At 37.0% G+C, this 24,944-nt stretch overlaps 3 protein-coding genes and 1 long non-coding RNA gene across 7 annotated transcripts; 2 read left to right on the plus strand and 2 right to left on the minus strand.

Annotated features, from left to right (window-relative positions):
• Positions 1–985: 985 nt before the first annotated feature.
• LOC110756062 (DNA replication licensing factor MCM2-like) lies at positions 986–4,210 on the plus strand. 3 transcript variants are annotated; one of them, XM_088245547.1, is made up of 7 exons: positions 988–1,182; positions 1,287–1,470; positions 1,635–1,854; positions 1,950–2,152; positions 2,541–2,642; positions 2,803–2,875; positions 3,428–4,210. In XM_088245547.1, exons 2-4 carry the CDS (start codon positions 1,317–1,319, stop codon positions 2,041–2,043), a joined length of 468 nt encoding a protein of 155 aa, XP_088101673.1. In that variant the 5' UTR covers positions 988–1,182; positions 1,287–1,316; the 3' UTR covers positions 2,044–2,152; positions 2,541–2,642; positions 2,803–2,875; positions 3,428–4,210. The 3 variants fall into 3 exon arrangements, 2 of the variants coding, with proteins under 2 accessions (XP_088101673.1, XP_088101672.1); XR_015826320.1 differs by lacking the exon at positions 2,541–2,642 and having other exon boundaries at positions 986–1,182; positions 1,287–1,463; positions 3,428–4,206; XM_088245546.1 differs by lacking the exon at positions 2,541–2,642 and having other exon boundaries at positions 3,428–4,203.
• Positions 4,211–7,952: 3,742 nt separating this feature from the next.
• Positions 7,953–9,139, minus strand: LOC110746279 (uncharacterized). Its single transcript, XR_015826175.1, has 3 exons — positions 9,052–9,139; positions 8,636–8,798; positions 7,953–8,560 (listed from the first exon to the last, which is right to left on the minus strand). It is a non-coding gene; the product is annotated as an uncharacterized LOC110746279 (long non-coding RNA).
• A 9,637-nt stretch (positions 9,140–18,776) lies between these two features.
• Positions 18,777–19,808, minus strand: LOC110754508 (tetraketide alpha-pyrone reductase 1-like). Its single transcript, XM_021955577.2, has 3 exons — positions 19,652–19,808; positions 19,370–19,539; positions 18,777–19,121 (listed from the first exon to the last, which is right to left on the minus strand). The coding sequence occupies exons 1-3, from the start codon at positions 19,773–19,775 to the stop codon at positions 18,996–18,998; spliced, it is 420 nt and encodes a 139-aa protein (XP_021811269.1). The 5' UTR covers positions 19,776–19,808; the 3' UTR covers positions 18,777–18,995.
• A 997-nt stretch (positions 19,809–20,805) lies between these two features.
• Positions 20,806–24,920, plus strand: HD1 (histone deacetylase 1). Of its 2 annotated transcripts, none has more exons than XM_021955579.2 (8): positions 20,806–20,967; positions 21,236–21,763; positions 21,878–22,318; positions 22,646–22,876; positions 23,563–23,633; positions 23,716–23,773; positions 24,419–24,490; positions 24,591–24,920. In XM_021955579.2, exons 2-8 carry the CDS (start codon positions 21,236–21,238, stop codon positions 24,675–24,677), a joined length of 1,488 nt encoding a protein of 495 aa, XP_021811271.2. In that variant the 5' UTR covers positions 20,806–20,967; the 3' UTR covers positions 24,678–24,920. The 2 variants fall into 2 exon arrangements, with proteins under 2 accessions (XP_021811271.2, XP_021811272.2); XM_021955580.2 differs by having other exon boundaries at positions 20,811–20,967; positions 21,217–21,763.
• The last annotated feature ends 24 nt before the right edge of the window (positions 24,921–24,944 follow it).

Consider the following 24,944-nt stretch of genomic DNA (forward strand, 5'->3'; position numbering starts at 1 on the left):
CACAGGTTCACCACTTTGAGAGGTGGTGACTGACTGACGACGGAGTTGGTACAACTTGGAGCTATTCTGTGTGACAGTATATGTCTTCCGAGCTGCGTCCCACACCGCATAAGCCGTTGAGCAGTGATCAAATAAGGCACGTACATTTTTGGTCATGGAGTTGAGGAGCCATGACTGCACCAAACAGTTGTCTTCATCCCAAGCTTCATAGCTAGGATCATCAATGGCAGGGGCAATCTTTTTACCATTAATGAAACCAGCCATACGACGAGCAGTGATGGCCAAGCGAACACTACGAGACCATGCAGGATAGTTGGACCCATCCAACTTATCAGGAGTAATTGGAGAGTAGTCATGAGAGGACCGGGGTGGTGGTGGTGTTGTGGAGTCGATCTTGGTGGAGTCGATTTTAGAGGAGTCGTCCGTGGAGTCGTTGATGGAGTCGTTGGTGTCACCCATGAGGTAAGTATATAAAAGGATGTAGAGGAAGAAATAGCTTAAAACTTCAGCAAACAAGAGCACAAAAAGGGCTTGTGATCAAGACCAATTTTGAGGCAAGGCAAAGTATGAGGTAGGAATAATATAACAGCAAATTATGGGCAAGGATAGGTAGAGATTTAGGCAAGAACAAGGTTATGCAGAGGCAACCAAAATCGATTGCTCTGATACCATGCCAAATATAGTGTAATTGAGAGAGTTGAGAATGTATAATAAGAAGAACAAGATAGGTTTTGCAGAGAATTCAAATCTGCCAATTGAGTTTCTTACTTAGTGAAGGGTTAGATATACAAGTATACAAGGTGATTATTAGTTACAAACAATGCACAAGACATGGAGGGAAACATGGAGAGTTTCCATCCCTAAAACAAGGAATATGAAAACAAGGAAAAGTAACAAGGTGGTAGACAAGCCATTTAGGGATGTCTATGTTTTGTCTTTGACTTTACTAACAATTTTCAGTATTTGTAAGATGTTGCAGTGTATGTTGATTTTGTTGCCATTTTGGTTGCAGATACTGATGATGACAGCTACAGGCCTTCAAAAAGGGTGAGGGCTGATTTCAGGCCTCCAAGAAGCTGCGACGATAATGATGGAATGCAGAGTTCACCGAGAAGATCACAGCACGGAAACTCCAGAGAGGATGTCCCAATGACTGACCAGACTGATGATGATGGCTATGAGGTTTAGTTATACAAATCATGCTTCTGACTTGGATGACCTTTTACATGAATTTCTTGAGTAAATTTCTTCAAGCTTTTCTCATTTTACATGAATTTCATGTGCAGGATGATGATGACTAAGAAGCCAAGTTTGAGATGTATCGTGTTCAGGGAACACTCAGGAAGTGGGTTACTAGAGATGAAGTGCGAAGATTTATAGCCAAGAAGTTCAAAGAATTTCTGCTCACCTTTGTGAAGAAGGGTTCTTCTGACATTGAATATGTGCGCCTCATTAATGAGATGGTATTAGGTAAGGGCTTAGCTTTATTTAACCGGCTCTTATGCTCTGTTAACTGTACATTGGCCATTTGTGCTTTTTATCTCAATGTGTTGTGCAAGCAGCAAGCTGCAAGCTACATAATGCCTCGGATCTTTAATTTGAATTTTGAATCAATTCACTGTTGCATTTTGTAGCCAATAAGTGTAGTCTGGAGATTGATTACAAGCAATTCATCGGTACTCATCCCAATATTGCCATTTGGTTGGCTGATGCTCCTCAGCCTGTCCTGGAAGTCATGGAAGATGTTGCCAAGAATGTGGTGTTTAGTTTACACCCCAATTACAAACGTATCCATCAAAAGATCTACGTTAGGATAACCAACTTACCTGTTTACGATCAGATTCGCAACATTCGGTATTGTGGAGATTTTTTTTTCTTCTTTTGTTGCTACATCTTTCCTACCTTTTTCCTTTGAGGTGAAAATGTCATCCTGCTCTTATGGTGTGCAGGCAGATCCATTTGAATACCATGATTCGTATTGGAGGCATTGTGACCCGACGCTTTAGGGTCTTTCCCCAATTGCAACAAGTACGATTGCAATAAATGTGGGGCAATCTTGGGGCCATTCTTTCAGAACTCTTATTCAGAAGTTAAAGTTGGTTCTTGCCCTGAATGCCAATCAAAAGGACCGTTCAGTGTCAATATTGAGCAGGTGAATTTTACAAATTTACATACATTTGCCTTCAGTTTTCTTTTTGGCTGGAAAAATCTGGAGAGAAGAAAGGGAATTAACATTGAATGTTGTGGAGGCTGTTTTGGGAACTTATAATTAATATTGCACCTCAATTATGCTAGAAAAGGTTGAAAATGGGTTTTATTTTTCTTCCAGTTTTTGTTACTCCAGTATTATGTTTTTAGCCGCCTTTATATTATTGTATAGTTTCTGAGAAAAGGGATCAATTGAAAAAAAAAAACAATTTTTAGTTTTAGTTATCTGATAACCATTTCTCTTTCTCTTTAGTTTTAATCTGTATAAGGCAGCAGTTCCTTTCAGTTTTTTTATGCTTTCATCTTCTTCTTCTTCACTTTTCGGGGTCCAGTCATTAGTTCAAGAACTCGAAGTCCAGAATTGCTTCAATGATTCCGGTTCCATGCTTTCTGTTTAATAATCTTCAATCTGCAGAGTATCAATTCTGTAAATGGTACAAATCTCTCTCACACACAAAGCTATCCCTAATTTATGTTTGATTGACTGAAACTTGGCTATGGTCTAGGTCTGTGTTTATGTTTATGTTCGTGTTTGTAATTATTTATGTGTTTGACTTATGAAATTAAAAAGTTTTTGGAATTTTATCTCAACAGATGGAATCGCCTCTCACCTCTCTCTTTATGACGCATAAGGGTTCCATAAGAAGCAAAGGAAACTATATTTAAGGTTAATGATTCTTTATTTCGTTATATTTTGTATTTTAAGTTTCCAATCAGCATACATTAGTTTAGTTGGAAGATGATTTTTTTTACCTTTTGGGTTCTCTCAAAAGTTGTCCATTATTATACAATCCATTTTTTCCCCCAAAATTAGACTTTTTAATATTGGCTCTACTATAACTAGGTGTTCTGTTTTCTGCTGATAATTTGGGCCTCTAAAAGTGCCTAACAAAGCCATGGCTTTATTTCTCTACGTTCATGTGTTAGTGAGAATCCATGATTTCTATTTTTGTCTTTCTGGAAGACGCAGGTGGGTTGTTTCTGACTGGAATTGGGTGTTGGTTTACATTTGTTATTTGTTTACACTATCACTATTAGTTTCTTCTTTCTTTATGTTTATTTTTTGTTAAGTGTCCAGGTCATTTTAGATCCAGATTCAGTTTCATATTGATGTAAAGTGTCCAGTTCAGGCATCAACTTCTATTTTTTATGTTACGAATAAGATTATACTTTGATTTTTTCTTCTTCTTTTTTCCTCACGGGATTATTTTTTATACAGGAATTAAAAGCAAAATGAGGATCAGAGTTGGAGGGAGTTCAAGAGTAACATGAAAGCAGAACAAAAGGGAAGCATCATGGTGAGTCAGCATAAGCACCGATCATGACTTCTGCGAGCAGTGAACCAAAGTCGCTCTTCTTCGTGGACAAGTCCAAAGGTACCTCATTCATACCTTTGTTTTTTTGTTTTTTGTTTCGAGTGACATAATTGCCTTTTTCTGCAGCTGATAATAACACATCCATAATGACACACTGCAATAGACTTATTCCGAAACATAAGTCTATTGTTTTGATGGATTGTTTTAGTATTCTTAATATCTTGCTTCATATTAAGTTTTGGGAAATGCTAGCAACCTTCTCTCCAACCTTCTCCTTTGGACCTTCTCCCCTTACCTCATGACATGTGTCCCTTTCTTTACACTTAAAAGAATGTAATTAATGCATTAAACAAGCTATCATTTGTTTTCCAAATTTACCCTTATTAAATATATTGATTTTAATGTTTCCTTTAATTTATCCAAATTTTTTACAAACTTCTTACCACCTTGTTAAAAATTAATTAAGAAAAAACGTTTTTTTTTATAAAGATTCTAACGGGACATTCAAATAAAACTTAAAATTTAAATAAGTAAAAACGTTAGTTTTATTTTTTGATTTTTGAAAGACTCAAAAGGGAGTAAGGAGAGACATTGGTTTAAATCGAAAATTTGGTATGCCTGAATTTTAGGATTTTTTTTTTCTTTGAAATAATCAAACTCCAAAGGCAGTAAGGGATATAAATAAAACTACGAACTTCCCTTCGAATATGATTATTTGTGTTTTTTTATAAATATTTTTAGTTGTTACTGAAAATGCTCTTTAACTTTATTTAGTAGTTTAAAAAAATACAATTAATTAACTTCCTTTTGAAGGAAGTCTTTTTTCTTTCTAAAAATGTGATCTTTCTACTGAGTGTTTTTTTAGGTCATTTTTTTGTGTTTAAAAAAATTGAAGTTTTATCTATGAAAAAAAAAATAGACATTTTTCTTTTTTTAAAACTGACTTTTTTATTATTTAATTTTTTACATGTGGTAAGAGAGTTGTAAAATTGTTTTTGAACAAATTGAAGGACAAATCATTGAAAAAAAGAATTTTTAAGGACAAATCAAACTAAAAATTAAAACCAGGAAAATGCTTTTTACCCAAGCTAATAAAAGGTATTTCAAATTATGGGAAAAAACAAGGAAAATTTTTAATTCCACCAAACAGAAAATTCAAAAAAAAGAACACAAAGAATCCCCCTAACTCATAAAGCTCATTAGACTAGCCTCTCTACACACGCTTCCGCGTGTGCGAGAGGCTTTTTTTTAATCACGCGCGCTACGCGCGACTTACAAAGTTTCGTTTTAATTTTTTTGCAATTGTATTTTGCTAGATGCCTATATCAACAATTTTAATTTTTTATCGCCCTTATTTTTCTTGATGCCCGTCTCAATGTATTTTTTTTCTCTGTTTTATGGCCTGTGAATTGTTGAGAGGGGCATCTAGAAAAATACAGGCAATAAAAAATTAAAATTGTTGATATAGGCATCTAGCAAAATACAATTGCAAAAAAATTAATACGAAACTTTGTAAGTCGCGCGTAGCGCGCGTGATTAAAAAAAAGCCTCTCGCACACGCGGAAGCGTGTGCAGAGAGGCTAGTATATATAAAACTAGAACCACGTTTACTCCTGTCCATTTTTTATTATATATATTTATGACTGACATTCATATGAAAGGATTGGTTACACTCCATGGAATTTTTTTTTTTAATGATGGAGCTATTAAAAAAAACACACACACAAAAATGGGGGGAGGTTGAGACCGAAGATCTTGATCCTCAGTATATAATAAAGGCCATCAATCCCTAAATTCATGAAAAAAGGCAAGAAGATTTTTTTCTATTAAGTGGTGGTTTTATCCCCACATTTATTTATTTTTATTTAAAGTATAAAATAGAATTAGTACTCATACAAGCACATTTGCCTTTATTTAAAATATGATGCGGGTTTATTGTCCATACCAACAATTTATTTAGAAGCAATTTATAGCAATTTATTTTATGAATTAATTGTGCGTTATGATGAGTTTTACAGCATACACATATCAGAACCAAAAGTTCTTTGATCCTCATCATAAGATTCTTAATGATGATAATGATAATAATATGAGAGATGACAGTCTCTCCGGAACTATATTTGCTAAAAAGTAATTGGACCTGAAGATCCTTGACATATAAACCAGGACTTGAAGCTTCTTGATAATGTAATAGTGTCGTACACATGAATAGTAAATAGACTGGCAAATGTATTATACATGAATAGTAACCATTTTAGGTGAACCGTTACTACATTCCTTAAACTCATAAAAGAGCAATAAATGATAAACCAAAAGTTTTAACTATTTATTTTACATCAATTTAATTATTGTCTTACTTTTATTATTGTATTTTATTTATTTCATTTCAGTATTTTATATGTATGGATCATGTATGGATCATAAATTCAAAATATGACATGAAGTTCAAACATTTCAGTTATGATGTTTAATTATGTGTAATCCAAAACCAGAAGTTTTGAGAACATTTACATAAATGTAATTATGGAGTTCAAAGCACAATTATTAATTCATTATTGAATCCACATGTTCGAACCTGAAGCTTCGAATATATGAAACTAAGTTTTCAGGAATATCATGAACCTGAAGTTCATTGGTTATGTGTGTTTATTTGGAATTTAATTCATGGAACTTGAAGTTCTATATATATGAGATAAATTTGCAAGAACCCAAAGTTCTGTAGACAAGAATATGAAGTTTTATATTTTTGATATCATGATTAAGAAATTATAAGATCAAGTTTACAAAGAACCTGAAGTTTCTTAGTTACTCATGTTATTTCAAAAATGAACCAGAAGTTCATATGATTTAAAGATTCAGTGGATACTATATTCATATTATTATGGAGAATTGGAACTTGCAGTTCTATATTACAAAGGAGAAAAATTACATAATTAAGATTGCAGCAGATGTTTAGTGCCTCATAATTTAGGCATCTGTAGGAGAATTTTTGTGTTCCTCATATGTATTTTCTTCAGATTTGTTGATCAGCATCACCAAGCATTCTTCGCAGTGTTATGACTTAAGATCTAAGTGCTTGAAATTCTTGGGATCTGGCCAGCAGTAGTTGTCCCAAATTGGTAATTGATGCAACATACTACATGCTAGCAATTAGAGAGTCATTGACAGCACCACTGTCTGATCTCACCGCGAACAATATTTGCTCTTGGAGAGCAGTATTCAAATCCAAATTATTTTGGGGTAGGAAGACATTTGAACAAAGAGTGTGGAAATGAACTCCTTAAGTAATGGTAGAAAGTAAGGAATTTACTCTACTGAGATGATTGAACCGTGCATTGTAAGCATCATATATATTAAGAGGTAAACAGTTGACAACCATCCTTATTATTCGAATTCGTGTTCCACAAAATTTATTCTCACCACTCAAGCTTGTCGACCACGGTTGTATGCTTATTTTTGGCGGCTTTTGCGTGCTTAGGCTAGGGTTTGCCAAAATTCTAGTTTTGGGTATGAACTGGGCTGTATGCTTATTTTTGGGCTCTGATTATATTTGGGGTGGGCCACTGCATTATGTGTGTTGTATTATTTTGAGTTTGTTTATGTTATTGTACTGGGTGTGTGTGAAGGAAGTTGAGGTTCCACCCCAAAACCAATTGGCAATGGGGGGAGTAACCCAACTCCTTATAAACCCAGGCTTGGTCCCTTAACTTTTCAATGTGGGACAAATACTCTCAACAGTGTGAACTCTATTCTAGACTTGGTTTGAGTTTAGATGTTCTGTCCCGGTTGTGTTACGGTTCTATTATTGTGCCATTGGATTGTGCTTTGTACACTTGCCTATTTGGCGTTTAATGAAATGAGATATGATTTCGACCAAAAAAAAAAAAAAAAAGCTTGTCGACCACGTTCAAGTATTCGATCTGACCTTTGAAATATTTTTTATTTATGAAAAGATTCAATTCTTATCGTTTTACTCTTTACTGAATTTACGGATTGTCTTATTGAGAATTTTGTCAAAAGTAATCTGATTGATTTGAGACTAATGTGTGGTTTATATAGAAGCCACTTGTTTTCTATATTCTTATTTTTGCTATATATATTCACAACTCTTGGACAGTTTTATAATACCCCATTATTGTTACTTTCTAAACAAAGGATGAGATACCTACATGAATTCTCTCAACAGCACTTGGTGGCGTAACTATTTTTTTCATTTAATTTTTCTAAAATTTTGCAGAGGTAACTTCATTAAAGAAATGGACCCTACAACATTTTGGCTCAAAATACATAAACAAACTAAAGCCCAAAATCAAAGAGAGAAAAAAAAAATTGTCAAAACCAAGTTTTTATTTTCTACTTATTTTTGGAATTCAAACTTGGAATCTCTTCATCTACATGAAGTGAGAAAATTCTCAAGATAGTAAGTGCTACGCACAATTTGGAATCGACTAGAGGTGAGAAAATTCTCAAAACTTTATTGATAAAGTATTGATAACATGAATTTGAACTTTGTCGAAACACGATATTTGAGAGAGCATAACTAGACTGATTGAGTAAGATGACCTTGCTCAACCAAAGAGGCAATACAATCATCAAACATCTCTTGGATAGTCTTGAACTTGAACCCTAGACTCTTCAACTTTGAGGTGTTCAAATCATACCTTGGCCTGCCTAGTTGCTCAAACCTGAAAATTCCCATAGACAATTTAAACTTAATAACAGTTAGTAATCTTCTGTTTTCCAGAAATTTATTTTGAATCTTTTACTTAATTTAATTCCCATGTAGACTAGCTAGCTATCTATTTGTTGTTTTTACTACTTATATCTGGGGAAAAAAAATAAAACCTTTTGGGGATAGGTAAGGAGGGATATTTTGGATAACAAGGAAGCCAACTCCTTGTTGTCCAAAACTGTTGAGCTGCAAAGGTATCGACCATGAGAACTTTCATGCTCATAAACTGAGATGTGGCAAAGTGCAACATCATCAATGTGAACATATCCCATCCTTCCATGCCACTTGAACTTCTCTGTTTCCCCTGCTTAATTGTTCAAACAAATTGGCGCTTAACAATCGTATAAACAAAATTAGTAGTTAAACCAAGAATGAGTACCTTTAAGCAGGCCAAGTACGTCTGATGCAGTAGAACATAAATCTGGTGGCAGACAAGGTCCGATCACGAACGAGGGCAGAACAGTTACCAAATCAATCCCATTTTCTTTGCAGAAATCCCATGCCGCCTTCTCAGCTAAAATTTTCGATAAAGGGTACCAAATCTTTTGTAAAAGGTAGGTTAATCAGTCACATGGATTATATATAATGTACATACCATAAAAAAAATATGGAGCTTAAGTAATGTTCTAGCATAGATCATTATAGTTCTGCATGGCTTTGCTTTGCAGCTGTTAGAATTAGATATAAGAAGAGCAGCATTCAAAGTTACTTTGAATTCACAAAGGCCATAGGATTTGATGTGAATTTGGTGATGATCATGACAGAATTTAAACTTCAACAAGGACAGAATGCTACCTGAAGTGTCTCGCAGAGTTCGACAGAGCTCCACGACGACTCATCCAGCGGTATATTGGAGTCGAAATCCTCATCTGGCCTCACCCTTTGTTCGGTTCATTTTTATACATAATTTTTCATGTTATTCACCCACTATTTTGAGTTAGTTCTTGACATTTTATAGCTTTTTACTTCCTTTTTGTGTTTTCTTAGATTTTACCTTGGTTGGAATGAAAATGAGCTAAAAGTGCATTATTAGTTATAAATTCTGTTTTTGTTCATTTTCGTAGGTGAACTTCTTGGCCTGGGATCAACATGCTCTGGTGCTCGGATGAGGTCATGATCTTCATGAGATTTGTTCCAATGGATGTTAACTACAACATATCCAAATTTGAGCTCCATTGGACAAGTATTGCCTATCCAACCAATCCAGCATGTTACCACAGCTCTGGAAATCCGGATTTGGCCAGCTTTTACCTCCTTTGTGTCATCTTAATTTCTTGTTACCATAACTCTTGGTAACAAGGAATTACCTTTGTAAAAGAGATATTTTCTGAAGTATTTGGCATCTTTGTGAGTCAATGCTTCATAATGGCAAGGGGACAATGGGCAAAAGCTTTAGAGAAAGAATGAGTTTTATATTAAAAGTGTGAGTAGGAAAAGATGGGAAAAGGAGCAAAAGCAATTGGCAATCAGATATGGAGGGAGCCTTTGAACGTGGAAAGCAATTCAATTCATCATTCTACACAATTGAGAGCAGATTTTGGAGAGTTTGGAGCTAGGAGAAAGCCAAGGTGCAGCCAAGCAAAGTGGAGAAGAAAGCTTCCACCATTGATGACCTTGAAGCTTTCACAATTTTCTCAAAATCTGTAAACTCTTTCTAATTTTATTTTGAGTTTGTATTTGGAATAAATATGAGCAACTAAACTCCATAGCTAGGGCTTAGGTTGAAGCCCTAAACATGATTACCTTATTGTTTTGATACTTGAGTGTATGAATTTCTAGATATTGTTGATGAATTCCAATTCACCAAATTAATCTATCCTTGATGTGTGTTTTTCCTTGGTTGGCCATATTTGAAAGCATGCTTCTTGAGATTGTTGGGATTATGTGTATCTTCATGTTATCCTAAGCAATAAATGGATGAAGTAAGAATCATCCATGTGAATTGGTTTCTTGAATACCTAATGTAAACACCATGCTATTAGGATTCTTGTGATGTTCATATTCTCTTTGAACTTAATGGGTTCTCCTTGTAATTGAATCGAAGTACGAACCATACCTAGGTTCGGTTATGGGGAGGGCACAAGTATTGTAGCACGAACCATGCACTTTACGTATATTAGAGAGAATCAATGCGTCTTGAGCCACGACCCATGGTCTTGATTGCGAACATTTTCATCAACACATTTAGAGTTCATCACTTGAGTATTCATGAACTTTGGTAGAATTGTTTAGGGTGGATTCCGAAACCCTAGTGTTTGTTACTTTTTAATTCCACTCTTTGATATTTCATCTCTGCCTTTCTCATTTAAATTCAAAGTCCATTTACTTTCATGCAATAGAAATAGGTCACTTGAAACAAATCAAAACCCCCCCCAATGTGTGTGTGAGTTGTGTGTTTGATACGTGGTGTGTCTTTGATACTGAATTTTATTTGTTTCCGTAATTGTTTTGGACTTTTGGTCCGCGTTGTGTTCTTGCATTTTCTGTTCTGAATCCAACCGTATAAAGAACATAAATTTTGGACATACGGTTGGAAAGTTATAGGTCAAACACTGGACAGAGGTCGAAACTGGAAAAATAGAGAAACGAATCTGTCCAAATGGTGATAAAAGGGTGATAGAAAGTGCTGTTTGTGTTTTTCTCTAGTTTTCTTGTGTTGTTCCATTTCTTTTACACTTCTTTACTCATTTCTAGTTTCCCTATTTCATTTGTGCATTTGTGGTGTGTTAAATAAGTGTTCTTTATGTACTCAAATTAGAACTTATAGGAAGCCGACAAGTTCTTCGTGGGATCGACCCCGTACTTACATAATCTATACTTCGATAGATTCGTGCACTTGCGGGTATTTTTAATTGGTTGTTTGCACATTAATTTGTGTCCTCTTAGGAATGCAACAATTTTTGGCGCCGTTGCCGGGGAACTGGCACGGTTGCTTATCTGTTTTGTTTGAGTATGTTTAGAGTACTTAGTTTTATTTTTGTTTATTGATTGTTGTTTCATTTTATCTTGATTTGTTTTTGTTTCTTTTTCTTACAGGAACATCCGAGGAGTCATCTCCACCATCTCCAATGGCAGCCGCAACTGAAATTGTGGAACTTACTATGTAAGAATACTCCAATAAATTTGTGATGGAGGAAGCAAATGTTTTTGGCTCATTTCATAATGAGTTGCCTATGAATGAATATTTCCGACAAACATACAATCCGGAGTGGAGAAATCATTCAAACTTCTGGTGGACCGACAATCCAAATTTTCAACAAGTGTCATATCAACCATATCAAGGCCAACATAATACTTGTCCACCTTATGGTCAACCCCAATATTATAATCCACCACCACTTAGTCAATCTCACCAACCACCTCAAGGACCAACTTTGGAAGAAATTGTTGCTTCAATGGTTAGAAACACAGAGAGTTTCATCATGCAGAGGAATGACACTCACATGCAGAGGAATGATACTCACATGCAGAAAATGGATAAGGCCATTGCCAATCTAGAAAATCAAGTGGGGCAAATTGCTATAGCTTTGAGTCAAAGGGAAGTTGGGATGATGCCTAACCAAACAGTGATACCAACCGGGCATGAGCATGTTCAAGCAGTTACCTTGAGAACTGGTAAGGTAATTGGTGAAATTGATGGTTCTAAAAATTTGATTCACAATGTTGATGACATGCAGGTTGAACAAGTGACTGAGCCTAAAGAAAAGGATGAAAGCAACAAAGAGGAAAATAAACAAGCAGCATCTTCACCTGAGTGGATCCCAAAGCATGAAATTGCAAGAAGGGCAAGAAAGGAGAAGGTATGTCGTGAACCTACTGATGAAGATATCTTACATGCTCCTTTTCCTCACAGGTTGATGAGTTCTAGGAAAAATCAACATGCCAAGGACATATTGGAAACTTTCAAGCAGGTGCAAATCAACATTCCTCTCTTGGATGCAAACAAGCTCAAGGAATACGAAACTGTTGCATTAACGGAAGAGATTTCTGCTGTTTTGCAAAGGAAGCTTCCTCCCAATTTACAAGATCCAGGAAGTTTCACAATTCCTTGTATAATTGATGATAAATTTTTTGAGAAACCTTTAATTGATTTAGGTGCTTCAATTAATCTAATGTCTTATTCTATTTTTGAAGTACTAGAGGAAGACAAGCTGAGCATCCATGTTCCAAGTACCAATCATATGTTCAATGTCATTCCTTCTACTCAAATGAGAAGGCCACCCGATCCTAAATATGTGCCTCCTCCATCTAATCCACGTATTGAAAAGCGCTTAAAATTGCTTTTGAAATCTACTCATGCGCATAAAAAGAAAAGAATACGAAATGGGTTGATTAGATGGCAAAGAGATTTGAAGAAACTTCATGTTCGGCACAAGGAGGCGATTGAGCCAAAACCCCCTAAGTGACCATGGTATGTTGAAAGTCCGGCAAAAGACTTTAAATTTAGCGCTTCTTGGGAGGCAACCCAAGGTGAATAGAAGAAGTTTGTTGTCGTCCTAATCGCTTCAAAGTGGAGTTTCTCTAGACTCAAACTTTCTTTTATTTAATTTTATTTATTTAATTTTTGTGTTAGGGTTACAATTTTCCAACCAAGGTAATTTCGAATTTCTTGTTGTTTCTCTTTGTTTTTCTTACTCTTTCTTTCTTTTATTTGTTTGTGTTTCTATTTTGTTAGTAAGTTTGGGAAGTAGATTGCTTCATGATTGCACACTCTGAACTTTGGCTCAAATGCTTATTCCATTTCATAACATGTGATTACATTTATAAACTTGAAAATGCATACATAAAATTCCTAATCACACGTTCATTGTTGCATTCTGCGCCACCTGAGGCTTCTGCTAATTGCCTCTATCTGTTCTTGTTTGTAGAATCTGCAGCAGCTCTACATGATCATCATTCCTTTTTTGCAGCATCTCTACATGCTGGTTGGCACTGTAGAGCCGCTTCTGCAGGTCCGCCACCAGAGCTTTCAGGGCCGCCACCTCCTCACTCAGTGCCCCGCACTCTCGTGTTCTTGCCAGTAGGCGCATGCCCAAATTTGTGGCCGAGACCGCGTTGAGCACGGTTAGATTGTGGGACTCGTCCACTGCCATCTGGTCAGACCTCTGCGCCACATGCAGATGATCTGCAACTGTCAGTCTGCTGACAGTCATGCCCTCCGGCATTACTGCCCTACGCGGCACCACCTCAGAGAAGTTCGAGGCCGAACCATGATGGTATGAGGAGTTTGGGAAGATAAGGTTTGGAGGAGCTCGTGTCTGGGCATTTGGTGGTGCAAGGGACAACTCAAGGTTAAGGTCATCAACAAGCATATCTGGGGATGCCATTGATTTTTCTGTCTGGGCTTTTTGATGGTTTTTCTTGAGTTTGCAGGTTGAAATCCAGGATGCTCCTTCTTTCAACCGAGAAGTGGTTTAAATAGCCATATGCTCATAAGGGAGCCGACACCACTTTGCATTTCCTGCGCAATTTGCGGTTGCGTCCGGTTAAAAAGGGAAGCATTTCTACTTTCACTTTACTTTCTTTTCCTCCCTGTTTTCTGGTGCATTGTGTTTTGATTTTTTTTTTTAGTTTGTCGTTTTTGTTTTATTTCAGTTGGGGAAGTGTGTTTTGTTTCTTTTTTCGTTTGTCGCATTCCCTTTATTCACGTTTGGGAAGTGCATTTTGTTTTTCTTCTTTGTCTTTTGCAACTTTCTTTTCTTTTATTTCCGAAAACGAGAAATTTTAAAAAAATAAATAAAAAATAAAAAAAAACAAATACACGGAAAGGGCAAAGACAACCAGGCACACCACTCATACATTAGAAATTATTCTTTCACAATGCTCGGTGTCTCAGCCATTGGACCTTTGAGTTTAGCCCTATGGCTATCCTCTTCTGGGGCTTCACGCACAGCCTCTTGGGGCTCATCACTCGAGCTCCCAAAGATCGCACTCTTAGCTTGAGCGTACCTACTCTCGCGATCTATTTTCTTGCGTTTACCCGGTTGGTCCAGGTCCTCCAGCTGCTTTCTCATGTCATGGGCGTAAACACTTACCATCTTTGAGAGATTTTTGTTCTCTTCCCGCAACGCCTCCAGCTGGTGTCGATTCACCTCCACTATCCTTGCCCTTTCCCTTTTTAAGCTTTTAATAATACTCTGGCATTCTTCCACCATACTTCGCTCCGCCGCCAACTGACCTCTCAGCACCTCTACCTCATGGGACTTCGCAAGTAGGCGATGACCCACACTTGCGACTGTTGCGGTGCTTTGCACGCTTAGTGCCAGAGCATCGCTCACGACCCGGTTGTCATCCCTTGCTCCCAGCACCCGTATATCCTTGGGAGTCACTAGATTTCTAGCAACTCCAAGGGCAACATCGTTGTCCAGCAATATTGAGTCATTCACTGTCACGTGCCCCCGTGCGGAGGCAAAGTAGGGCATCCACACTGGTGCCACTGCTTGGCCCCGAGTCTGAGTCGGTGGAGCTAGGTTGAGATCCAACGAGAATGGGTAGGAAGATGCCATTTCAACTCTTACTTTCTTTTGTCTTTCTTTTCTCTTTTGTGTGTTTCTGAGTTTGTGTGTTCTTCCCCAACTCTTTCTCTTCTTCTTTTATAGAGTTAGTTTTTACGTAACCCTAGCCACTGCGCTTCTGCGTTTTGCGCGGCCTTTACGGCCTATCCCCTTAGGTCACCTCACCTGGTCCCCAACCCCTTTAATTGCATTTCCGCCTTTCAGCGCTTTTGAGAAACGAAAGTCGTCACGCCTTCCTATGAAGCCAATAATTCTGGCTTTGGGACGTGAGAGGGACCTCTGCTTGTCGACACGTCTCTCACTTTGTATCCCGTGACTCACAGGTGCCGAGACATCAGGGCCCACTTTTTCTATTTTTCTGAGTCCTCGCTCTTTGTGCTTCTGACTTGGTTTCTTTGTTTTATTTACTTTCTTCGCTTTTGGGCTTTCGTTTGGGTTGGGCTTTCATTTGGTTTGTGCGTTTCATTGGGTTGGATTTCTGCATGTGTAAGACTGTTGTTAGGGCTTACTATTTTATTTGTTTTTGTTTGGTTTCGTTTTTGTTTTTGTTTTTGCAACCGTGTTGTAGTTGTTTTTCGTGTTTGTTCTTGTATTTCCTTGCTTTATTCCCTTTAATTCTTGTTATAACGTTGTTGATGCCTGAATTCTTTAACATTGAGGACAATGTTTATTTCTAAGTTTGGGAAGGGATAGCAAGTCTTTTTCGTTTCGCTTTAATTCTTGCTTTAATTTGTTCTGTTTTCTTTTCAGTTTTGAGTCTTTGTGTTTTCAAGTCACTTTCCGGACATATATGATGAGATTGTGATGAATGTTTAAATGACTTGATTGAAAATGCTCTAAAAAAAAAAAAATTAAAAAAAAAATTAAAAAATTTGTTATTCACTAAATGGCATCGTTCTAGCATGATATGTTTGAAACCCTCTACGCACTTGCCATTTGTTTCATAATTCTCCAGTTTAGGGACTTGCATGATCCAAAGAATTGTATCAAGCATGAATTAGACTTGTATAACCATATAATGTGAGCTTTGAGCCTTGTGCTTCAATTCATGAGTGTTATACACATATTCCACTTTTCTTGTCATCTGAGTTGTTGTTTGATCTCATTATTCATTGATTTGGTTGAGCACTTAAAAGTTACTCATTCTTGTGCAATTTGATTACATGACATTTGAGAAATGATATTAAGGCCCTCTTTGGACCGTTTGTGCCTTTCAAGCTAACCCTATGCATGCTTAAGCATGATTTTCCATTGTTAACCACCTTGAGCCTATATGTATGCCTTTTCTTTCAAGTAACCAGTTATTACTTCTAGCCTTAGCCTGAAAAACAAGAATTTACCTTTCTAAGGAACTCGTGAGCTTTAATTTAGATGTGTTTTTCATGCTAAGTTTGGGAAGGGTTATTACTTTCAAAAAAAAAAAAAAGGTGAAAGAAAAGAGAAAAGTCGTGGTTAAGTGGCAATGGTTTCAAATTCAATTCCATGTTTCTTGGTTGTTCAAATGGAAGGAAGGAGTGTGAATCATAATTAGTGGAGGTATAAGGCTTTGTGGTCTATTTGATCACCCAAAAAATAATAAAAGAATGAAAATTTCAAGCGTGATGTTTCAAAGTCTTTTAGTCAACGATTATATGCTCTTACATTGTGAGTTCCTTGGACTTTGTTGTATCCTTATCCTTCATTTCTTACTCACCTTACACCCTTAGCCCCATTACAACCTATAATAAAGACCTAAATTGATCCTAGATGTCATGTGGTTGAATTGCACACATTCTTCTTTTAAGTGTTTAGCATCCTTCTTGAGATCATATTCATGCATGTTTTTCAGCTTGCTAATTTTGAGTTAAGTCCCTTATGGTTTAACTCTATTCTCATGTCTATTATTGAGTGATGCATTGTAACCCTCTTCCGAGTGATTCATTTGTGAGAGGACAACTTATGTGAGATTTGAAGTTACATTTGTGCTGGGTATGATTTTTGAAGTTGTGTGAAAACTGAAATTGGAGAATGAGTTCCATTTGGCCATCACACTACTACACTTAAGCATGTTGTGTTTTGAACTTTGCCGCATTGTGAATAATGTCTAAACTGAGTTTTTCTTGTGAAAACTTTTGAGTCGTTTGCATGAGTCGCTCTCTCTTTGGAAAGTGTTTGGAAAGTTTGTTTCGAGTCTTGTTTTAGTTTCTGTTTTGCTCGAGGACTAGCAAAAGATAAGTTTGGGAAGTTTGTTCGGTTCATTTTTATACATAATTTTTCATGTTATTCACCCACTATTTTGAGTTAGTTCTTGACATTTTATAGCTTTTTACTTCCTTTTTGTGTTTTCTTAGATTTTACCTTGGTTGGAATGAAAATGAGCTAAAAGTGCATTATTAGTTATAAATTCTGTTTTTGTTCATTTTCGTAGGTGAACTTCTTGGCCTGGGATCAACATGCTCTGGTGCTCGGATGAGGTCATGATCTTCATGAGATTTGTTCCAATGGATGTTAACTACAACATATCCAAATTTGAGCTCCATTGGACAAGTATTGCCTATCCAACCAATCCAGCATGTTACCACAGCTCTGGAAATCCGGATTTGGCCAGCTTTTACCTCCTTTGTGTCATCTTAATTTCTTGTTACCATAACTCTTGGTAACAAGGAATTACCTTTGTAAAAGAGATATTTTCTGAAGTATTTGGCATCTTTGTGAGTCAATGCTTCATAATGGCAAGGGGACAATGGGCAAAAGCTTTAGAGAAAGAATGAGTTTTATATTAAAAGTGTGAGTAGGAAAAGATGGGAAAAGGAGCAAAAGCAATTGGCAATCAGATATGGAGGGAGCCTTTGAACGTGGAAAGCAATTCAATTCATCATTCTATACAATTGAGAGCAGATTTTGGAGAGTTTGGAGCTAGGAGAAAGCCAAGGTGCAGCCAAGCAAAGTGGAGAAGAAAGCTTCCACCATTGATGACCTTGAAGCTTTCACAATTTTCTCAAAATCTGTAAACTCTTTCTAATTTTATTTTGAGTTTGTATTTGGAATAAATATGAGCAACTAAACTCCATAGCTAGGGCTTAGGTTGAAGCCCTAAACATGATTACCTTATTGTTTTGATACTTGAGTGTATGAATTTCTAGATATTGTTGATGAATCCAATTCACCAAATTAATCTATCCTTGATGTGTGTTTTTCCTTGGTTGGCCATATTTGAAAGCATGCTTCTTGAGATTGTTGGGATTATGTGTATCTTCATGTTATCCTAAGCAATAAATGGATGAAGTAAGAATCATCCATGTGAATTGGTTTCTTGAATACCTAATGTAAACACCATGCTATTAGGATTCTTGTGATGTTCATATTCTCTTTGAACTTAATGGGTTCTCCTTGTAATTGAATCGAAGTACGAACCATACCTAGGTTCGGTTATGGGGAGGGCACAAGTATTGTAGCACGAACCATGCACTTTACGTATATTAGAGAGAATCAATGCGTCTTGAGCCACGACCCATGGTCTTGATTGCGAACATTTTCATCAACACATTTAGAGTTCATCACTTGAGTATTCATGAACTTTGGTAGAATTGTTTAGGGTGGATTCCGAAACCCTAGTGTTTGTTACTTTTTAATTCCACTCTTTGATATTTCATCTCTGCCTTTCTCATTTAAATTCAAAGTCCATTTACTTTCATGCAATAGAAATAGGTCACTTGAAACAAATCAAAACCCCCCCCAATGTGTGTGTGAGTTGTGTGTTTGATACGTGGTGTGTCTTTGATACTGAATTTTATTTGTTTCCGTAATTGTTTTGGACTTTTTGTCCGCGTTGTGTTCTTGCATTTTCTGTTCTGAATCCAACCGTATAAAGAACATAAATTTTGGACATACGGTTGGAAAGTTATAGGTCAAACACTGGACAGAGGTCGAAACTGGAAAAATAGAGAAACGAATCTGTCCAAATGGTGATAAAAGGGTGATAGAAAGTGATGTTTGTGTTTTTCTCTAGTTTTCTTGTGTTGTTCCATTTCTTTTACACTTCTTTACTCATTTCTAGTTTCCCTCTTTCATTTGTGCATTTGTGGTGTGTTAAATAAGTGTTCTTTATGTACTCAAATTAGAACTTATAGGAAGCCGACAAGTTCTTCGTGGGATCGACCCCGTACTTACATAATCTATACTTCGATAGATTCGTGCACTTGCGGGTATTTTTAATTGGTTGTTTGCACATTAATTTGTGTCCTATTAGGAATGCAACACCCTTACAGCTGAAGAAGACGAGGTGAGAACCACACGCCTTAGAGACGGATTTTTCTTGCACGAACATAGCACATTCAATGTACCCTCAACAGCTGGTTCCAGGATTTCTGTCTGTGCACAGATGACACATAATAGTTACAACAATACTCAATTTGTGTGAGTGGTATTAATTTTAGGTCAATTGTGATCCCTTGCCGGATATTTTGTATGCAATTTTGCTAGAATATGAACAAATGATAAGGTGGATCTTTTGTTTGAATATATGATCCACATTGAGAATTTGGCAACATGGCATCCCAAATATATGACAAGAAAAAGTTACCCTTAATTTTAAGGACATATAATATATTCAAACATGCCTTTGGATCAGATGAAGGTTTCAGTACAGGGGAAGCAGAGTGGAAGACACCATGGCACCCCAAGATTGCATCATCAAAGCTGCCTTCTTCCATTAAATCAGCCTTCACCAATCTGAGCCTTTCCCTAGCTCCATCCAGCCTCCACAAATGCGCCAATTTCTTCTGGTTTCCTTTGAATGCATGTATAAACCAGATGACCATAGTCTTATAAAACAATATATAAATTTGTCCCATAAAAAGAATGCAATCTCTACTTCATGCAGATTTTAACTTGGGGGTTACCTGGGTCTCTAACAGTTCCAGTTACATGATAGCCAGACAAGAGAAGTCGTTTAATAAGCCAAGATGCCAGAAAGCCAGATGCCCCGGTAACGCATACTTTGCCCGACTCAAGTTTCTGATCCATCCCCTTCAAATCAAGCAGTGCTTCAGTGCACAGAACCCCTTTGGCCACCAGATTTTATAAGGAATGTATACATGTAATAACTGTTGGGGGTTCCAAGAGTATGAATGGGAGAAGGTAAGCCATCCTATGCTCGTGGTCTAGTAAATCTTATTCTTTATGAAGTACACAAAGTCAAAAGCATAAGTGTAATGGTTCAACCTTCAGCTGTGGTTGGAATTAGGCAAGTCAGGCAAAAGTGCTGAAGTCCCATGCCATTCTTGCACCACAACCTCCATATTAATTCTTTGGTCTAGATTTTCTTGATCCCTCTGATACAATATAACAATGAATCAAAGAGAGCAATCACAGCTTATTTGTTGGCAAACACCACCCTGAAGGCCGTTAACCCAGTGGAAAATGGCCTTAACTTGCAGACTAGAAGTCTCAAGATCGAAACTCCCTCCCTTATAATTTAGACTATCGCTTGTACTACTATTCTCTCAACTCCCCAACTGGTCATTAATGCCAAGGCTCCTCTCTGACCGGGGTTTCACATTTGTCCTCAAGACCGCGCTCATCAACCCAAGAAGGAATTTCAAGCCTCATTGCTCTAAAAGGCCAGGTTCCTATTTTCTAGGTCCATTGCTCGCTGAAATACAGTCCATTTATTTATTGGGCCGGACACTTCTAAAGACCTTTTCTTTCTTTGTTTTTCACTGAAAAAGTCGTTTTCTATTAATATGGAAAACCCATATTTTTGAAAAAAGAAAACAAATTAATTTCCTTGAAAAGAAACATGAAAAGGAACAACTAATAGTAATAAGATATAAGCCAGATTTTCAAAGAAAGTAATATTAATGGATGGTATTCTACTTGTCCTTATTATCATTGGAGGCAAAAAATAATAAATATTCATACTTTCATTTCATAGTGCAATTTTAACCTAAAAATTCTAACTCACCCTCCTTTATTTACCAACATATGAAAAGTACAAATATTAGAACCCCAAAAAAAATTATTTATTTTAAATTGCAAGTAAACTCTTTGATACAAGGCTAGAAGAAGCATCTCCAAACTTCCTACTCCCACTTGGTTAGAGCACTTTAAATACAAGAAGACCAACAACCTACGAATTTAGGAGGAGGGAACAACAAAGAACAAACAGAAGCACTTCTTCTTGTTCTGTCTTTGCAGCGCACAAAACATCAACCAGGTAACTCTCTCTCTCTGTCTCTCTCTCTCTCTGTCTCTGTCTCTGTCTCTCTCTCAAATTCAATTTAAACCAAGCTATCTCCTTTTCCTGTTATATAAAGCATATATAAGTAAACAAACTTTATAAAAGCAAATTAATTTCGTTTGATGCCCTACCCGCCGATTTAAAAACCCACAACCCAAAAAACTAATCTGAAAAAAAGCTCTGATTTTTGGCTGAAAAAAAGCTCTGATTTTTGGCTGAAAAAAGCTCTGGTTTTTGGCTGAAGATGGACACCGGCGGCAACTCTTTAGCGTCGGGTCCAGACGGAGTGAAGAGAAAGGTGAGTTATTTCTACGACCCAGAAGTGGGAAATTACTATTATGGCCAAGGGCACCCGATGAAGCCTCACCGGATTCGCATGACCCATGCCCTTCTCGCCCACTACGGTCTTCTGCAACATATGCAGGTCCTCAAACCCTACCCGGCCCGAGACCGGGACCTCTGCCGCTTCCACGCCGACGATTACGTTTCGTTTCTCCGAAACATCACCCCCGAAACGCAGCAGGACCAGCTGAGGCAACTCAAGCGGTTCAATGTGGGTGAGGACTGCCCTGTCTTTGATGGGTTGTATTCGTTTTGCCAGACTTATGCTGGTGGCTCTGTTGGTGGTGCTGTGAAACTCAACCATGGCTTCTGTGACATTTCTATCAATTGGGCTGGTGGTTTGCACCATGCTAAGAAGTGTGAGGCTTCTGGGTTTTGCTATGTCAATGATATTGTGCTTGCAATCTTGGAGCTTCTTAAGCTGCATGAGGTTAGTTTATCTAATTGCATCGTCTAAAGGTTTTGACTTTTTTCATGTTGGGTTAGATTTGTTTTGTGAATTTCTGAAATGGGTTATTGAAATTGTTGATGTTTTACCAAACAGCGTGTTTTGTATGTGGACATTGATATTCACCATGGAGATGGTGTTGAAGAGGCGTTTTACACTACGGACAGGGTCATGACGGTTTCATTTCATAAGTTTGGGGATTATTTCCCAGGCACAGGAGACATTCGCGATATTGGGTACGGGAAAGGGAAGTATTACTCCCTTAATGTTCCATTGGACGATGGGATTGATGATGAGAGCTACCATTACTTGTTCAAGCCCATCATTGGGAAGGTGATGGAAATTTTTAGACCTGGTGCTGTTGTTCTCCAGTGTGGTGCTGATTCTTTATCTGGGGACAGGCTTGGCTGCTTCAACCTTTCCATCAAAGGTCATGCCGAGTGTGTTAGATATATGAGATCCTTCAATGTCCCACTCTTGCTTCTAGGTGGCGGTGGCTATACTATTCGGAATGTTGCTCGTTGCTGGTGCTATGAGGTACTCTTCTTGTATTTTGTTTTATTTATTAAGGTGTTCAAACTATTCCATGTGACGTGATTATGCTGAACAAACAACATGGTTTTTAACATATGAGTAATAATTTCTTACCAGAGAGTATGTTGTGTTATGTGGTTGAATAATATGCATGTTGTGTTATGTGATTGAATAATATGCCTATAGTCCGGCAGATGATTACTCTTTTACACATGGCCATTGGTGTAACATCTGTAATTTCTGCTTACAATATTTGGCACAGTTTATTTATTTTTAACTCTTGAGTCTTGACTGAATACTTTTGATCTGAATTTGTGGTTTGTAAAACAGACGGGAGTTGCACTTGGAGCAGAAATTGAGGACAAAATGCCACAGCATGAGTATTATGAGTATTTTGGCCCAGATTATACCCTTCATGTTGCCCCTAGTAACATGGAAAATAAGAATTCTCATGTGTTACTGGAAGAAATACGGTCTAAGCTTCTTGAAAACCTCTCCAGGCTTCAGCATGCACCCAGTGTCCAATTTCATGAAAGACCTCCTGATACTGAGCTTCCAGAGGTACTTTTGTTCAACAATTTTTTTTTTTTTTTCAGAACTAATTCCATTTTCCATCTTCTATATTCATCAAAACTTAATAGTCATCTTATTGAAACATATTCTTCTATATTGATTTGTTTGACTTATCGTAGGAAATTATTGTTCTTTGTTCTCATTTTACATGATACGGCTAAGTGAATGAGGGTTTCTTTTGTATAATGTCTAAATAAGTAGCTTATAATAGAAAAATGTTGTTCTCCAGCTTCCTTATATGCAATTTTGTGGTAAACAATGGGAACTTAAAATCACAGAACAAGCTGGAACTGGTACCCCCACTGACTCCAAAGAGAAATTCTTCCAAAGCAGAAGACTCCGAAATTATTCTTTTCTAAATGGCCATCAAGCAGACATTTTGACATTAATATATTTTCCCTCTCCTTCCTCTAATGTGGCATTTATTGTTGCTTAAGTGATAGAATACTTGATGAACAGCTCATAGACTCTATTGAATGTAGTGATGATCCAAAGGAAAAAGTTGTGTATCTAAACTGCCCCAAAGCTCCCATCTTTCTTACTATTCTTCAATCTTTGTATGATGAATGTAGCTTGCTAGTTCACATCAATCTATTTTGAGTTGTTATCTGCTTAATATTTTTATAGGCTTGTAATCGGTATTTGAAATTTCTTTTTTGTTAAAAATCCTGTAGGCAGATGAAGACCAGGAAGACGGAGACGAGAGATGGGATGCGGATTCTGATATGGATGTTGATGATGAACGGTATTTGAATTTCTTCTCTTAATTTACTATCATTATCTTGCACTTTCATCTTTGCAATATTCTGATTTATGGTTTTATACAGTAAGCCGTTATCAAGCAGAGTAAAGAAAGAGATCGTTGAAACTGAGGTTAAGGATCCGGTATGCTACAAATCATCTCACAAACTCTTTTGTAAATTGGGTGCGGAAGCATATAAACTATAATTCAGTGAAATCAGGCAATCAATTCATTTGTCTAGTCTTGAATATTCCTATGTTAAAGTTTATGCATAGTAAAATGTTCTCATTGTCTTTGATGACGGACAAGTGGCTAGACTTTTCACTCATGGCAAGGAAACATGAGGAATTCTTGTCTCTTAGTAGTGTTTCTTATTCTTCCCTTTATTATCCTGTTTCTGATATGATGTTATGTGAAGCCAACACTGGATTAGTACTGTTCCCTTTTTATCTCTTTTGAATGAGAAGTATGACTATGTTCAAGACGACATGGCATGACCATTTTTTTTTTTTTTTCTGTTTATGCTTATATGTTTATGTCCTGCACGTAGCATGACTATGTTCTTGTGATGTGCTCATATCATTTGTTGTGCTACATTTCAAAATTTACATATGCATGTGGCTTATATCCTCTTGTATGACAACGTATGTCATATTCTTTCTGCATTTGTACGCGATAAATGCTGGGATTGTAGATTCACAACATTGAACAGTTTAGATCCTATTTGTTATGTTTATTTGCCTCAACAATTTTGTATTTCTGGTTGGCATGATGTACCGGGGAGCCAGAAAGGAAGCACAGAGAATGCTAGAGGCTCAGGCTATGATCCAGCAGTAGAAGAGATTACAACAGGCGCAAAGGTGAAGTTAAACACACAAGTCCACAGACAAAAGCAGGACACACTTGATATAAAAATGCTCATGAACTAATGGTTTTTCCTGTCGGCATTGATATTTGCAGGCTTTGGATATGGGCTCTGGGTCTGCGGATGAACCGAGTGTGAAGGTTGAACAAGAGACTCTGAATAAGCCTGCTGATCAGATATAAATCTTATCATGACCAATTTTCTTTTTTTGGTCGATTATCACGAGCAAAGTCATTCTAACTTTAGGCTTGATTTATGGATGAGTCCAGATTAGGGTAGCAATTGGAAGTAAACTTGTATCCAAATTTGGCCTCTTGTACTTGTAGATCCATTTTTAATTATTGAATTGAGGGGAAGGCATGGAACAGCAATCGTATTATTGTACCATAAAACCTGATTTATGTCAAGAAATGCCATTTCAATTACCCTTACTCAAAAGAATTTTCACT

Source organism: Prunus avium, chromosome 8, assembly GCF_965620075.1.
Source record: "Prunus avium chromosome 8, drPruAviu1.hap1.1, whole genome shotgun sequence".
Lineage (NCBI taxonomy): Eukaryota > Viridiplantae > Streptophyta > Magnoliopsida > Rosales > Rosaceae > Prunus > Prunus avium.

Excerpts from the sequence above, each read along its gene's own strand:
- LOC110756062 (XM_088245547.1), top strand. The coding sequence starts at position 1,317 with ATGTATCGTGTTCAGGGAACACTCAGGAAGTGGGTTACTAGAGATGAA. Across the intron at positions 1,471-1,634 it reads CATTAATGAGATGGTATTAG|CCAATAAGTGTAGTCTGGAG; the intron begins GTAAGGGCTTAG and ends TGCATTTTGTAG. Across the intron at positions 1,855-1,949 it reads GATCAGATTCGCAACATTCG|GCAGATCCATTTGAATACCA; the intron begins GTATTGTGGAGA and ends TATGGTGTGCAG.
- LOC110754508 (XM_021955577.2), bottom strand. The coding sequence starts at position 19,775 with ATGGATCAGAAACTTGAGTCGGGCAAAGTATGCGTTACCGGGGCATCT. Across the intron at positions 19,540-19,651 it reads TGGAACTGTTAGAGACCCAG|GAAACCAGAAGAAATTGGCG; the intron begins GTAACCCCCAAG and ends ATGCATTCAAAG. Across the intron at positions 19,122-19,369 it reads AACCTTCATCTGATCCAAAG|ACAGAAATCCTGGAACCAGC; the intron begins GCATGTTTGAAT and ends ATCTGTGCACAG.
- HD1 (XM_021955579.2), top strand. The coding sequence starts at position 21,236 with ATGGACACCGGCGGCAACTCTTTAGCGTCGGGTCCAGACGGAGTGAAG. Across the intron at positions 22,319-22,645 it reads CTCGTTGCTGGTGCTATGAG|ACGGGAGTTGCACTTGGAGC; the intron begins GTACTCTTCTTG and ends TTTGTAAAACAG. Across the intron at positions 23,634-23,715 it reads ATGGATGTTGATGATGAACG|TAAGCCGTTATCAAGCAGAG; the intron begins GTATTTGAATTT and ends GGTTTTATACAG.